The sequence below is a fragment of the Gavia stellata genome, chromosome 13 (assembly GCF_030936135.1).
Source record: "Gavia stellata isolate bGavSte3 chromosome 13, bGavSte3.hap2, whole genome shotgun sequence".
In the NCBI taxonomy this organism is placed as follows: Eukaryota; Metazoa; Chordata; class Aves; order Gaviiformes; family Gaviidae; genus Gavia; species Gavia stellata.
In genome coordinates this window covers 21,835,666-21,852,511 of record NC_082606.1, presented here as the reverse complement: position 1 = coordinate 21,852,511, position 16,846 = coordinate 21,835,666, and the positions used below count along the sequence as shown (strand labels likewise).

General features: G+C 35.4%; 1 protein-coding gene across 1 annotated transcript in view; it reads left to right on the top strand.

The window, feature by feature from the left end:
* DENND4A (DENN domain containing 4A) overlaps window positions 1-16,846 on the top strand; it is a 49,139-nt gene that overhangs the window by 19,088 nt on the left and 13,205 nt on the right. The window contains exons 9-20 of the mRNA XM_059824077.1: window positions 291-435; window positions 1,023-1,198; window positions 3,077-3,177; window positions 5,116-5,334; window positions 5,581-5,726; window positions 9,955-10,088; window positions 10,956-11,091; window positions 11,701-11,907; window positions 12,013-12,141; window positions 12,413-12,557; window positions 14,686-14,805; window positions 16,380-16,520. Coding sequence (XP_059680060.1) covers window positions 291-435; window positions 1,023-1,198; window positions 3,077-3,177; window positions 5,116-5,334; window positions 5,581-5,726; window positions 9,955-10,088; window positions 10,956-11,091; window positions 11,701-11,907; window positions 12,013-12,141; window positions 12,413-12,557; window positions 14,686-14,805; window positions 16,380-16,520 — 1,799 coding nt within the window. The remainder of the gene's footprint in view (window positions 1-290; window positions 436-1,022; window positions 1,199-3,076; window positions 3,178-5,115; window positions 5,335-5,580; window positions 5,727-9,954; window positions 10,089-10,955; window positions 11,092-11,700; window positions 11,908-12,012; window positions 12,142-12,412; window positions 12,558-14,685; window positions 14,806-16,379; window positions 16,521-16,846) is intronic.

The window sequence follows — 16,846 nt, the reverse complement described above, 5'->3', positions numbered from 1 at the left end:
CATGGTGTCTCCCTGTGAATTGTTTCTCAAAGAGAAAAATTGTCATGCACGTGTCCTGAAAATAGTCTAGACTGATTGAAGCCTCTCAAGGAGTCATGGTTACTATTGGGAAGTAACCATTCTTCACAAACAGTGAAGTGTACCAAGCAGTCTACCTCGCAGTCATCTTCAAAAGAAAGATTTGCAAATTTATGTTTATAAAATCCTACTCTAATGCCTTGTTTTCTATTTTGTTATTTCTTTTTTTATGGTCCCTTGTAACTCACCAGTGTGTTTATATTCTGTAACAGTGGGGGCAAGTTTTCTACACTACTTCAGAATTTAGGACCTGAAAATGCAGTAACGCTACTTGTATTTGCTGTGACGGAACATAAAATTCTCATCCATTCATTGCGGCCTTCTGTACTTACAAGTGTGACAGAGGCATTAGTCTCTGTAAGTAACATTTTTTTTTAATCATACACCTGTAAGTGGAAAAAACAATGTTTTTAGATAAAATCTAAAATTAGTGGTGCTGTCAGGCTTAAAGGTTACTTACAAATAACAATAAAGATCATTAGAGAGAAAAATTCATGTTTCTAATGATATCCCACAAAGGCAGAAGAGAAAGAGTAACTGTTGTTGGTTCTTTGGGTGTAAATATTGTAAATAAGCATGTTGTTTGGTCATCGCAATGCACTAAATAGGAGTTCCTGATTTTTCCCAAATAGCACTGTGTTCCCTCTTGCAGAATCTTAAATGCATTTTATTTTCCTGCCTGTCTTCACTAAGCATTGTTTTGCTGCCTCTGCTATATACAGTCTATTACGCTGAAAAGCTTTTCCTACAAATTAAACAAATTGAATTTTAGAGAAATGAGTGCGTTTTTTATTTAATAATCTGCATCTGGATTTTCAGTAGTAATTATCTGCCATGCTAAATAATTTTGAGGTGGCAGTTAGTGTAAGTGTGGTTTATACTTGCATAGACTATATTATTATATATGTTTAACCTATGTTTTTTGTCTCTGCGTATTTTCAAAGATGATATTTCCCTTCCACTGGCCTTGCCCATATATTCCTCTCTGTCCCTTGGCACTGGCAGATGTGTTAAGTGCACCATGCCCTTTCATAGTGGGAATTGATTCAAGATACTTTGACCTCTATGACCCTCCACCAGATGTTAGCTGTGTTGACCTAGATACCAATACAATTTCTCAGTAAGTATTTATTAACAATTTTTTCTGTGTTAATTATTTTTGCTTCTTGTTTTCAAAGGCAAAAACTAGCTTTTTAGCAAAACTCTGGTTTTGCTTGTTTTAAACCTCTGAACTTTCTAATATATCATCCGTCTTGAAATGAGCATGCTAGAAATGATATCTCCTGTTCAACATGGCAGAGTGGAGGTACAATCCTCATGAAGCATTATTGCCTTTTACTCTATTACATTAAAATCTTATTGCACACATTGGCACATTTCCTGGATTAACCATATTGTGTGTCACTTCATAGTCCCTGGAGGAGAATAGTCATTTTCCGTTTTCATGATCGGCTGTCTTAGTGTTGAAGAAATTCTAGTATCTTCATATGGGTATCTGCTTGAAAATTATAGCAATTAAATCATACTCCATATCAATATGAAGTATAGGAACTTCATGTTGAGAATTAGAGATGTGAATTTTCATGGGTGAGAGAGTCTTAATTAAGACTTAAAATCATGCCATCATTAACAAACTGAACAGTATTATAATATTTCTCCTTCAGAACTGTGTAGAGTATTATGTTTTTCTGTAATACTAATTATCTAAATAGTGATTATCTAGTATCTAAAAGACTAGTAAGGGACAGCAGTGCACTGTTAAAACCATCCGGAAACAGTCCATATTGTTATGATATTCAAACCAAAGTATTATTTATTTCCTTGTGATGATGTGATACAAAAATAGACAGAAGAGGGTAAGGCTTCTAATTCAAGATTCTAAAACATACAAAATTAATTAAACTTGTGTTTCAGAATTAAACTTTTATTTCAGTATAATGTTTAATATACTCAGTATATACTTAGTGTAACTTCTCGAAGTCTTTGGTCAGTGTTCTTTTGTATCATCCTCCTCTTGGTAGCGGTCTTTCAGCATTACTGTGTCTAACCAAACTTTTTTCTTCCTAAATTTTCATATTTGCATGTTTATTTTTGCTTCAGTAGTTATGTGTGGATTTAGAGAAGGTTGCATATATTAAGTATTTGTAAAAGGAAACTTCTGTTGAGGATTTTATGCTGATACTAAGTTTGTATAGCAGTTCTGCTCTGAAGTTTTTAGGAACTAGGTCAAACTAGGCTGTGATAACTTCAGGTTTGGTTTTGTTACTTTTTGGTTAAGAGAAACACATTTGTGCATTTCTTCTGGTATTTGTCTACTCAGCTACATATTCATTAATGGAAAATAATTTATTTCCAGTTATTTCTGTTCTCATTTTACTTTTAACTGATTTTCTATGCATTTTCTTAGATTAATTCCGTTTTTCCATACGATGAAAAGTGTCCAAAAAATGCTTACAAGTTTTGCAGCTTTGTGACCCGTAGGGTCTTGAGGCTTGCTGGTGCTTTCTCTTGGCAAAGAACGTTGTAAATTTTGTTCATCTTGATAATGATATAGTTAAGTCCAAATCTATATACACTAAACACAAAGCAGTTATCATACCAAATTGGTTTCAGGTTACTATGAGCATTCTAGTCATTATATCCATCCTAGTTTAAGTTATTACAGCTCAGAGCATAGTATGTGTGGTGGTTGCTTGTGCAATGGTAGTTGCTTAATTTTCATGAGTTCTAAGTGGATTGATTTCAGTGCTCGAAAGTGTGGGTGCATAATCATCATCCTGAAATATGGGGCATTGGTTGGATGGCTGTGATCAAATCTCCATATAGTAAAACAAGTTTGACTTTGTTGTTCGGTTTTCAATCCTTCTCAGTCCTGTTCTAATTGAGCAAATTGTATATGTTCTCCCATTTCTCTGGTAGGATAGAAAAATCCTCTGAATACTGTCCTATATACACATATATTCCAGCGTACACTCATACTTCTTTTTTTTCTTTCCAGAACTGGAGATAAGAAAGCTATTGCATGGAAGATCTTACCAAAGAAACCTTGTAAAAATCTGATGAACACTTTAAGTAATTTATATCAGCAACTGGCAGAACGTGAGTGGGAAAGTACATAGTCAGATTTACGCTGGATATAGTATGCCATGCTAACAGATAAATATAGCTGATTAAATATGTTCTTAAGTCACCTGTTACACTAAACATAATGTTTTCATACAGAACAAGAAAATCTGTGCTTCAGGTCCAGAGATTAGAACCCATATAGGGACTTTTGGGGTGGAGGAGACTTCCATATATATATAAGGCGGTGCTCAATAGATATCCCTTTGTATTGATGTTATCCTCATACCAAAAAAAAAAGCAGAGCTTTTATGAGAAGGGAATAGTAAATCAAAGAGTAGGCCAGGACCTAATAAAGACCTTTGTTTTGTCTTCAAAGCTGGCTCAAGTCTGCTGATGTCTTGACAACTGAGATAACTTTCACATTTAAGCTGATAGTACTTTACCTAAAAAGATGGAAATAACAAATGTTTTATAAACATTGGGTTTTTAAATGTACAGCACAATTACTGGACATTACTAAGAAAAAATTGGTTGTTGATAGAATCCTCAAATATTGCAGAGCAAGGTATATTGAACCTTGATGTGAGAAAGGAAAATGGATAGGGATGGTGTTAGTGAAATTCTTTAAAAAAAATATTTGAAAATATAAATGTAGTCAAGGCCAGCTGATGTGCTTGGGCATCATAGCTAATAGGCTTTGTGAAGTGGGAAGGAAGTCCATCAGCACTCTGACATTACCTGTCTGCTTAGAAGATGATTTCCACAGATGTTGGAGGGAGCCTTAAGGAGCAATAATGCAATTGTAAAGTCAAGCTGCTGTGGCAGAGACAGCAAGTGGTTAAGACTTAAATCAGAGTGTGAGAAGGATGAGGTTGATCAACACTGCATGTTTGAGAAGTACATATCTGGAAAGCATATTGTGTGACATCTTTGTAATTGTCACCTGGATTTAGGGCACTTTTTAAAGGCTGTTTACACCTTCTTGGCTATTGAGGTCACTAGAATTTAATCATGTCCCAATTAGAATGTACAGAAACAGAAGTTTATTGGTGTGTGCTGCACAAAAAAAGTGTATAGCTCATAGGTGATTAAAATTGTCTGTGGCTTCAAAATTTTGATATATTTCACTGTGAGGATTTCTTTAGAAAAATTTAAACCTTTTGTTCTCTATAAAAATAGAGTGGTATTGATCTTTAAGCAATTTACTCTGTAATAAGAATTTAGCATGGTATCAATCTAAGATTGGCTATAATTATATCATGTGGAAAGACAGTAGTGAAACCATCCTTTCACTTTTTTGAGACACTATTAGAATGTTACCATACTTTTTGTGTATAGCAGTGAAATCTTAGCTAGAGTTCTGATGGCTTTAAAGTGTTGATGCAAGTATCTACTGTAAGAATAGGAATTTTACTAATCTTTTAAAAAAAATGCTTTCTCTCTGTGTCAGTGTTTTGTATTGCGTTGTGTTTTGATGGCTCCACTTTGCATCTGAGTGGTGTTTTTCTGTGTATATAGGTACTTAATAAGTATAGTCCGCTTTTTGGGAACACTTTGAAATGAAAGGCACTGTAAAAAAAAAAAGTAATACACACATCCTATCTATGCATTTGTCCCTAAAATATGCTTCTTTAATCAGCTCTTACATAAATTTTCACATGTTTTTATAATCAGCTTTCTTTTGGGGGGGTTTTAAGCTCTGTCCATACTGGTTCTCTCTGCTGTAGTAACTAACGTGCTGAAAAGGTAAATGTATCCTGCTTTTGGTATTATCCAGAGATACATGAGTTGTATAAGGTCAAGCTGAATCCATTGTTGCATGTCATGACTGAATTTAATCGCATATATTTTAATCTGTTCCACACTTAATGGAGCTCTGTAATCAGTGAATCCAGTAGAATAAAGAGGTATTTTTTTTACCAATATTGGAAAAAAAGATGTGAAATGTTATAAAGTTGTTTTTGTTCACAGTGCAACAGAGACCAAGAGAAGATGCATTAATGGAATTAGCGATGAATGACTACGATTTTAATTCTGGGAAGAAATTGCATCTGTTAGATTTGGAGATCCAGGAAGCATTCCTGTGTTTCATGGCCTCAATACTAAAAGGTTACAGGTCTTATCTCAGGCCAATAACAGAGGCACCTTCTGAAACAGCCACAGATGCAAGTTCTCTCTTTGAACTACAAGGTGAAGAGTCATATACTTGTTTTATGTGTATTAATTTATTATTCTATATTCTCTCTTGTTTAAAGAATAAAAACATTTGCAGTGCTAGTGTTGTGAATGATGGTAGAAATGAAAGTGCAGAAAAAATTGCGTAGTAGTGGCAAAGATTACAGAAAAGTTATTGCTTGTTAGTAGAATGTATGCTGACTTTTGGTGAGGGCTTTTTTGTTTCAGGCATTCTTACGTGCTTCTAATTTCACTTTATAGGTTTCCTCAAAAGTCGAGATCGTTCACATCAGAAGTTCTACACGCTGATGACCAAAACTCAAATGTTTATTCGCTTCATTGAAGAGTGTTCTTTTGTCAGTGATAAGGACGCAAGCCTTGCATTTTTTGATGACTGCGTAGATAAAGTAAGCATGTCTTCATAGGCATATGGTTTTTTAACTTCTGCTGTTGCTTGCATTATTTGATACAGTACAAGCAGAATATATTTTAAGTGCAAGTTTTTTCTATTTTCTCTTTTACTTCCTTTTTTCTAGTCACTGGAGCCTTCCATTTTCCTTTTTTGTTGGGCTTTGTTTCATTTTCTGCTTCAGATTCTTGAAAGTGTAAATATAATATCATGAGATCTAATTAGCAGTGCTAATTTTCACATGTATGTGAGCTTCTGAAATACTGGCCCATAGTAAGAAGTGTAATATTCTGACTGTAAAGTAGCAACTTTGAGCTTCTTTGTCAGAGAGCTATACTCCTTAGATAAAACTACAAGCATTTTTATAGATTTTTTTAATATTTCATGCAGCCATTTAGGAATGGGGTTGATGAGCAGCACACTCAAAGATATAAGGCGGTCTCACTATTTTTTAATCTTCATAAATAGAAGGTTCCTTGACCTTTTTTTTTTAAACAATGTGTTCGCATTAGTTTTTGTTTTCAGAAGAGCTGAACTGAAACCCACAATCTTATATCCCTGTTTGCTTCTATTGTAACATTAAAGAAATTTTTATGAATATTATATGAAATTCCACACCTTGTCATCTAACTGGCTACCTGTAACTGTATTCTAGGACACTGATGTTTAAGTAATGCACAGTTGTCTAGGATTTCCTGTAAAGTAGGTCACCTGCTGTTTGTTCCACAGGAATTAATACTGAAGACTATGAAAACTGCTATTTACAGTTTCTATTTATGGCTATTTGTGCTACGAAAGTGCCGAAGAGCTAAAAGGGGTTGTTTTGAAAACAAATCTGAAAGCAGTTAAGTTTTAATTTTGAGAGAAATATGAAAGCATGGTCTAATAGTATTTAATGCTCTTCATAGCTTTTGCTAGTCTCAATATTTTAGTAGTAGTAGTTCTCAAAAGTGTGCTTCACAGTTCTACAGCATGACTTGCAGGTGTTTGTGGGTTGTAAATTGATTTTAATTACAAACATTTCTGTAATGTTCGCTCAATTATCCTATAGTTCAGCTAAAGCCTTCAACACATAGCACTTGCTTTGCTGTATGCCAGTTAGTGTTTAAAAATGAGAGGTTTCATAGACAGGAATATGCATACCCTAGTGACTAAATTCTATTGAGCAATGTTTAGTTTCCATTGTGTTGCAGGTTAGTTCTCTGACTAATGTTAAATAGGATTTTTAGTCATAACGCGATGACTGTGAAGGTGTCTGTTGTTATATCATTTCATAGAATGGTTTATGAGGGCACTGAAGTTGATGCCCTAGCTAAAGTTATCTTGCCTGGGAATTTGAATAGTTCTTCTGGAAAAGTAATACTTAGGTTGGTGATGCCACTGTGAGACTGCATGTAATCTGTGGGGCTGTTGGAGCTTTCACCTTTTCTAAAAGGTTAAGTAGCCAGTCGTACAGCTGGAGCAGAGACTCATCTGTTTTAATGCCAGTTATTTTGCTAGTTGATGCCATGGGCAGCTTCTTCCCACTATAAAAAAATGCTCATGACAGTGCCATGAGAATAAATTTACAAAAAACACTTGTACTTCTCCCACTTGTATTTCTGTCGGGGAGGATTTCATTCAGTTTTATTAATGGGACAACTATTTCTATGCCAGTGGGGAAACTTAGGCACTGGAATTACTATGCATTTAAGATTTGCCATGGCTTTAGAATTGGTTGTGAAACTAGGTTTTCATTGACATGAGGGAGTGTGTTCCCATGTAGGATTTCTTTGAACAATGATATATTTGCCTCATCTTCTCTTTCCTGCCTCTCTTTCTTGATTTCTCTTATTTCTGATACTATGCTTACACAGTAACATACAAAGTCAAAATATTGAAGTATACCAAGGACTGCTATACAAACTAGAGTTTTAGCCAAGATGCTCTACTTTGACCAGATATCAAATTTGAATGATTCCAGTAAAGTTAATATTAACATTTTTCACTAGGTGAACCAGTACCTGAAAGGGTGTGCATGAAAGAGTGATGTCATGGGTTGAAAGATGATACAACACTTTCTATGGGTAGTTATAAGCCCCAGGGTTGAGACAAATTTTATGTACTGTGAAATTAGTTATCTATAAAATATAATCTAAGCCTTGCCTCAAATAATTTATAAGAATAGTTTAAGCTGAAGAGTAATCTCTTCTACACGTTATTTTGTCCTAGACAGCAGCAGCAGAGATTATGATTGATTATCCTTTTTGTCTACTGAAAGATATGTCATAATTGTCTCACAAGTTTTCATTTTTCCAGGGATTCAAAAATTATCTCAATTCACTACATATTTAAGCTACTGGCTTTACTGTATTTCACTGGTGAAATTTGTAACTGTGGGGTTTTTACATCCTTAGAAGTATTTAAATCGCCACCTAAGGTTTTGTTTATTTCTACTTTTCAAGAGCCATATGTTCTTGCTACTTGGCTGGTTCAATTTGCTAATACTTTCCATCTGTCTCATGTAGTAAAATGTGTAATTAAGAACACCTCTTTGTATGTTTATCAAATTTTAAGTATTCAAGAATTCTACTGAAACTACTTTATATATTTCCACCTCACTGGAGGGAGAGAACTGTGGAATATGCTTCTTTTTGTACATTAATTCTCTTAAGGTGTGAAGAACTTGCATACTTGGATTCCACAGGTTGCTTATTCATTTCCTTGAAATAACGTACCTTTTGGCTGTAATTTGGTTGCCATTTAAACCATTTAAATAATGGCTATAAATGTAAACTGTCGCAGTATTTGGGCTGCACACTGGGGCTATCAATACATGAATAAAAAGCATCTTCTGCGTGCTACAAAGTAAAGAGTTTTTGATAGTGCCAACTCTTTTGAGATGGAGATGCGTCTCATCCCGCAAGCAGAAGCAGCATTTATGAGGTATTGAAGGAGACACAGTTGGTGACAGAAGATCAGAGACAAAGCAATACAAATACCAGTACAAATATCAAGTAAAGGCTCTCAGGTGGAATGTAATACTTGTTATATTTGCTCTGTTCCTAGTGGTTTCTGTAATACCAACAGTAGGAGTAGGAAGCTTGTGGTATTGTTAAAGGCTTGTCTGTTCTTTTTCTCAAAGAAAAAACAGTTCATAGTTTCCCAAAATCTTGTTTGGGGTGGCCGAGTTTTGCTTTGGTTCTTTATTTTTGTCTCAAGCAGTGGAATGAAATTCTTTCAGTAAAATTGTTGGACAGTTTTCTCCCACTTGATCCTGCAGTTTGATGCTTTGAAATTTGCTTTGAGCCTTGGAGTATGTTTCTGCTGCTGTCTTTAAAGCGGGGGAATTCATTTGGGAAGTGCAAATTTCTCCTCCTCCTCTCTGCAACAGCCAGGCTAGGAAAGCAAAGATTTATGGTCAAATTGCCAGTTACAAAGCTGAAACCAAAACAAAACAGGTGCAGCTCTAATTTATGCTTAATTATAGTATTATTACAAGGTGCCTTTGTTATTCATGAACGGAATTTCTGTCCTAGCTATGAGAGGACAGGACCACCCAATATGTGCTGTATTGTCACACATACAACTGTTGAGTTATCTGAAAGAGAAAAAAAAATCATGAAGCTACCCTTCACCTTTCAGATTACTGTTTTTTTAGAAAAACAAAGTTACTTTTGTCCCCCTTTAATTTTAGTAAGGTCACACATTTTTATTCCATTATCTCTTTGGATGCATGTGTATTTCTGCAATCTCTGCAAACTAGCATGACCTTAATGACTATGTAAGTGACAGAAATTGCTAGATAGTGTTGTTTGTAGATTCTGTATACATGAGGCAGTTGGATAAAGGTGGTTATTGTTTTCAGTGGCTAAAATAGAGGGAAGAAAATATCTCTTATGTTCCTGTTTAAAAATAGATTTCAAGTTACTGCTGCAATTGGAAACATAGTTCTAGAAATGGTTGTATTCAGAAAGATTAATCTCTTTGTACAACTATTTATAATATTTAACTGAAAACAGACAATTCCGAGCATATTGTTAAACGTTGATTATTATGTTGGGGTAAAGTTTACAAAAACGATGCAACACTTACTATTCTCATTATAACTTTGCAAGGCATCCTTACTTTTAAGATGCAATCCTTTGACACTGGTATAGACTTTGCCCTGCTTGACCATGTAGCTTTAATGGCAGAAAATACAGTAACACTAGTAGCTACTTTTTCTTTTAACATAACTTCTCCAGGTAGATATGGACAAAACTGGGGAAACACGACTTATAGAGCTGGATGAGTCATACAAGAGTGAGCATACAGTTTTCATAACACCACCTGAGATCCCTCATCTGCCAAATGGTGAAGAGCATCCTCTACAATACAGGTAACCTAGGGACACGGTAGGATGCTAGCCAAAATCCTAACAACTGCCCTTGTAGAGTTTAGTTTCTAGGTTCTAGTGATAGCCATGAAGTACAGATCTTTCCTGTCCCTTCATGTTGCTCAAGTAAAAATGTGTAGGTAAAATGCCTAGCGTGCCAGCTCTTTTGAAGTTTTAATGATTTTTTGTGTGTGTGTGTACACACAGAAGAAATAATACTTAATAAAGCTGGCTGTGTGTTCACATTACACTGTGCTAGCTGTTGACACTTTAAGGTTAAAATTGAAGTTAATGGACCCAGTCTGTTGGCCTGCTGCTACTATGGATAACGATACAAGCTGCAGATGTGTTTTGGAAACAGAGTACACTTCAAAGAATCACTGAAAACTGGTGTTACTAATTTAGTAATTATGTCAGATGAGTTTGTCTATTGGTTTCTTCATTAATTCTGAGAAACATTTTTAAATCTACTTTAAACTTTTAGATAGTTTGATATTGTTCATATTGATTTTTATAAACCTCTGTCATGTGATGCTCACTAGGGACTAAGCCACACTTTTTTTTATTAACTAAAATCAATACTAATGCATTTGACACGTTAATTAAGGAAAATGCTATGAAAGCAAATGTATTTATCAATTTAAGTTGCTTACACTGAAATAACAGGTTAAGAGACTGTGCAGGCTTATGAAATCATGCAGATGGATTAGTAAACCACTTTGTCAATGGTGTCTTTAAAGGTTTACTTTTGTGTTTTGTATTTCCTGCATAGCTTCTAGTGCAACTGTGTAATTGATTTCATTTGCTATAATGTGACATGTTAACTCCTGTAAGGCAGTTACAAAGTAAAGCGATGCATTTCTTTTACAGCTATAATGGATTTCCAGTATTAAAACTAGATTTGTTTGAGCGGCCTGAAGGATTTCTCACAGCACCAAATAACAAACTGTCCTCAAAAGCCAGTAGTCCCAACAGCCCATCGCCAATGTTCAGGAGAACTAAACAGGTACTTGCAGATATTCTTGTAGCGTGAGGCACTTTAGAAAGTGACAGCTTGCTGCCTTCATCTTGAGTTTGGCTATAAAGATAACTGGCAGTGGCTGCAGCCTAACTAATGGTTCTTCACTGATACAGTGCCTGTAAGGTAGCCATGCTAATTGTTCTTAGGATGTTTACCTGTGCTTCCTGCCTACACCGTATTGTACAAGGCTCCTGTACACAGATTGTCATTTGCTGTGCTGTCCCCATACCTTCCACGTTCTTAATGCTGTTTTCCATAAGCATAACCTGTTGGGCTTCCACATCCACTTTTTGATTGCTTTTGACTATCCAGGGCTTTAAGAGGGGCTGTAACTTTTAAATGTTTCTTACAAAAAATTCAGACCAAAAGTAATAGACATAAATTTAAGGAAATGCAAGTTTTTAGGAGGGCAGTATTGCACAGAAGCTGTTTTTTGTATCACTCACTCTGCTTTAATTTTCTTTCCCAATTTATTATGTTGTTCATATTACTGTTGCAGTTTCTGTAGGTATAATGATACATACTCAGTTTTTAACATGTAGGTTTGTGTAATGTGTATGTAAATATACGCAAATAATCTTTGATTCTTTACAGGAAATTAAATCTGCACATAAAATTGCTAAGAAGTACTCATCCATACCACAGATGTGGTCCAGGTGTTTGTTACGTCACTGCTACGGTCTTTGGTTTATCTGCCTTCCTGCGTATGTGAAAGTGTGCCATTCAAAAGTCAGGGCTCTGAGAACTGCATATGATGTGCTACAAAAAATGCATACCAAAAAAATAGATCCACCTGATGAGGTAAAATAAGTCAACCCCAGAATTCCAGAAATAACCCAGGGGTTTTATTGAATGGAGTACGTGTTTGACTGTAGAAGCACAGTACTAACTAGTGTGTATTTTCAGGTATGCTACCGAGTACTCATGCAGCTGTGTGGACAATATGGTCAGCCTGTGCTAGCAGTGAGAGTGCTTTTTGAAATGCAGAAAGCTGGTGTTGACCCTAATGCCATTACTTATGGGTACTACAATAAGGTAAGTACTTTTGAAAGAGGAGGGGGAAAAAAAAAATAATGCATTTTTATCCATGCAAATAGAAGCAAGCAAATAAGGGAGCAGTTCAGATTTAATTCTGTCATTTCTAGTAACTGGAAGAAATACAATACAGAATACTTGTGTTGTCTTAGTAGGTTTAGAATTCTACTTTATAACTGCCAATGTAACCCAATTTGAAATTTAAGTTAATGATTTCACACCTGACTGTTCCTTAAGATGACTTTATTTGACTTTGATATTTCCAAAATAGGCCGTTTTGGAAAGTACGTGGCCTTCAAGCAATCGAGGTGGCTATTTCCTATGGATGAAAATAAGAAACGTTGTTTTGGGAATAGCACAGTTTAAAAAAGCATTGAAAAAGCTACCAGCAAGCACCTCACATACGGCCATTCCTGGTAGAGTATTCACATCCCTTTCTTTTCTATTTTCATGCTGATAAGAAAATTATTTCAAAAAGCTTTCTGTTGTGAATTTGATAATAAAACTATTTTAGAGAAAAAGAAAAAGATAAAGTTCTTGCATAATTTTTAAAAAACAGCTTTTCTTTTTGTCGTTTGAATCCAAAATAGTCTGCTCTTTATTTTATCAGCTCTTCATGGAGACAAAATATGAACCTGAAATCAATGTGATAATTCTCCTGGTTCATACAATAGACAGTTTCCTAACTGGCAGAAGCTTCTGTCCAGCCTTGCCTTTTTTGTTTTTCCCCTTTGTGATGTTAGTTAAGAGGCAACTAGAACTAGTCCTTGAGTTTGTAGGACTGTTTGCAGGTTCTGCATACCAACTGAAATGATCATATCCATTTTTTATCTAGAATATAAGTGCAATATTTGAGGCTGTAAATTTTGGTTTTCTTTCCAGTAAAGATTTATGTGATGTTCAAATGGCTATATTACCATGCTGGTGATAACTGTAGTTTGTATTTTTTTTGTAGGTACTACTTTTCTCAGTATTTGTAACTTACTCCTAGTAAAGCAAGATAGTACATTTTAAAGTACCAGCAATATAGTTGTTTAGTTGACCTTGGAAGACCTTTATAATATACGTGTATAAATGTATGAAGATCATCTGAATCATCTTTCAAGGTCCTTTCCAACCAGGGCTATTCTATGATTGTAAATATGTACAAATAAATTTGTCCTGACAAACAGGATAGATATGATGGCCTTATGGCTAAAGTATTTCTCCTAGACTCTGGAAACTACAGTCCTACTTCTGGCTTTGTCAGTAGCCTTCTGGCTTTGTCAGTAGCCTTCTGGATGACCTTGAACAAATTTGCTTTATTTCTGCCTGTACTTCATGAAGCTGACCTTCCTGATAAACCACGTTTTTGAAACCCATCTTTGCAAAGCACTGTATAAGAGCTTAACGAAGTTGGTCGCAACTCGGACCATGTAAACTAAGGAAGTGTAATTAGTCCTTTACTAAATAACTGGCATTTATATAATTAATGGTATTTGCTTTTGACATCGTCTGATATTTTTTTTTTATATTTCTTTGCATGAAGGCACATAGCTAGAATACATGCTGACTTTTCGGACAATCCCAAAAACTTCCATAAATTCCAGAATATTTTGTTATGTTTACAATAGCAAAAAGGTTTTTACCCTCTCTATAGAGAGTCAGTGCAGCATCTTTAAGGAATAGAGGGAAAGAAGCTGACTTTCAGCCATGTTGTACCCTCTTGATCCTGGACAGGTGCTTACTGTTATCTCCTAAACTGCATGAGAGTAAACCCCTAAAGATGCTGTGGGACTGCTGGAGCCTTCGGGTTGACCTGGACAAAGGACATGTAATGCATGTGAATTGAAGTGCTTGCTTAGTATTTATAGTGAACAGAAACTTTCTTACCTGCTTTGTTAATTTGCTTTATTTTGGTGTTAATGTGTTACAACAACCTGGAAGAGGAACAGCCATGTTAGTGTTAAGTAAATCTGGTTCTTGAAATCAATCAGTCAGACTGAGTTACATTTGGGACAGTGTTTTGTCTTAAGAATGACCAGATAGTGGCTCGAATGTTTGCAGGGGCTTTTTTGAGTGGTGTTTGCTATTTTTATTTTAATCTTATTTTGCAGACTCATAGTTGCTGCTGCATTGTTTCAATGTTTTTACTTTCTAGAGTAAAACCATGAGAATTACATGCATTAACTCTGAGAAACTTACTAGGCTAAAATGAAACCATGTTTAGATGACTCTTAAAGTTCTTGAAAAGGTGTGACATTTTGATCAAATAAACCAGGCAACAGAATCAAAGACAAGCAGTGCTTTAGTACAATATTTAAAAAGAAATGTTGCAAATTACCCCTTTAATTTCATCCTGTAGAGCATCGCTTCAATGTTTATACTGTAAAAGTAAGCCAATAATTTTTCTCACTTTTTTGTGGTAAAATGTTCACTGTTAATTGGGATGTACTTGATAAGAGGCCTTTGAATTACTGTGGATATTCAAATTATTCTGTTTAACATTGTCACGCTATTAAATACCATAATCGTCCTTATTCTGTCATTGCCCTGTTATGATAGGGGGACTTTCAGACTTTGGCAATAACACATCATTCAAAGAAGAAGCCAGGCAAGGGAAAACTTCTCTTCAAGATATACAAGAACAAAAAGAGGACAAGGGAGAGAGTGACTCCAGTTCTCGTATGTATCTTGTGAATACAGATATCTAGTTCACTGTGGGTGAATAGGGATTTCAGCAAAAGCTAAGTGGGGCAGCTGATTTTTTTCTTTGTAGTGAGTGTATGTGATAATGCCAGTTTATGCTCATGCCTTAAGTTCTTTTCTCTAAATTTAATTTTCTGGGTGTCTAATGGTTTAACTTTTAGAATTACAGTTCTTTTTTCCCTCCTCTGTTTCAAATAAGTGATAATGGTAATATAAAGGCTTAATGATAATTACAGCTTAATGTTTTTGTCTTTTAAAAAAATTAAATTGCTTTATAGGCATAATCTACAGGAAAGCCTTTTCTACCAGTGTGTTTTCTTTATAAATCTCATGAGAGGAGAACAGCTGAATTTTTGCAGGTCTGTGAGAGAGGTCTAAATTACTCAGCTCCCTGGAATTATCAAAATTTAGGAGATGCATCAGAAATGAGAAGGGCTTTGGATTTGCTGTGGACCTTTTTTTTCTTTTTCTTCAAGTTTTACCTCTGCTGCTCGTGATTCCCTTAACTGCAGCTGAGCAGCATAGACTTTATGCAAGCATATAGCAGATCAGATTGTGTAGTAAAAATGTGTAAGTACTATAGATTCCCATATACATTCATTGAAAATACACTTTATAATAAATGTTCTCCTAATAATCTGATTATTTAAATTTTTCATTGTGCTTTCCTCTACTATTTGAATTCACTATCCCCTTGTCAAGTGGAAGTGGTATAAAAGTATGAGAAAATACGAAACCAGAAAAGTTACTTCAGTGTGTTTTCACCACAGTCTTCCTTCTAGCATTAGTATTTTTTTCTTCAGTTTGTTTGAAGATTCGTGTAAGTGTTACCCACAGTCATAAGAACCGTGTAAGAAGGCAGGCAGGTTATTTAGGTTTAATGAAACTTTTGAGGACACAGAAAATGTGAATTCTGCTGAAAGCTTGTATTATTTTTATCCATAATTAAGACAAGTTTGTGGCTCTCTGTAGTAATATTATGTGCTGAAAATGTTTCGCACTTTTTGAATACAACTTGAGAGTATTAAGTTGCTTGAATTCCTTTAAAGAAGTAATTCTCTACTGACAACAGAATTTGTCTTTCATATCCAAGATGTGAATATAAATACTGCAACGTTTGCTTCATTTCTCTTGTGTAGTCATGGTCATGGGGGTAATGAGATCTGTATGTAGATAGGCTCGTTGGCCCTGAGCTCTTGCAAAGGCAGGAGAAAATACTCTTACACCTATCCTTTGCAAGTGAACAAGGGTGGTTTTAGTCTCCACAACCACCGCAAATTTTGGTATGCAAGTACTGGTTACTTGGACTCTGTGTACAGAAGCTTGTGGAACTTCCAGTTGCAAAAGTAATGCCAGGAATTAAATATCCATAGTTCAGTTGTTCCAGCTTGAAAACCTCTGCCCAAGTAGATATCAGCCTATGCATCATGGGATATGTACAACATGCTGTTACTTAATCCTGCATAAAGCATCTAATAGGTAATGGAAACTTGAGATTTAAAATAAGTTGCTTTGATTCTAAAGAACTGTCTGTCCTTTTCTACATCCAGTGTCTGAAGTGGAGAGCGCAAAAGGGAGTGGTGACTGCCTACCTAAACTAAATTATCAGAACTCAAGTAATGCCAAAGCCGCTTCTAGCATAGTGCGGCTCAACGGTACAGTTGACAATACTGTAGCAGAAGCTAGCACGGGTGAGTGGAAGAGAAAATAGGTTTTGATTCTTGTGCAGTTTTGTTTATATGTATTCCATTTCTAACAAGAGCTTTAAGTAATGTGCCTGAGTTCTGTTGTCCACAAAACTTACAGTATTTTATTGGTGTAATGGCAGTGGCTGATGAAGTTTGCGGGAGCAAGTTTGTGGGACTGAGTTTAGGTTAGAGTCTGCATATGCTGTGTCAGGAAGATGCATCTGACTATTCTGCATTTCCAGATCTTTTTCTTGTTTGCTTTTTGTTTGCTATAGTTAACATCTGCTTACAAAATCCCAGGTCTTGTTTTTTTTCTTACAACCTCCAGC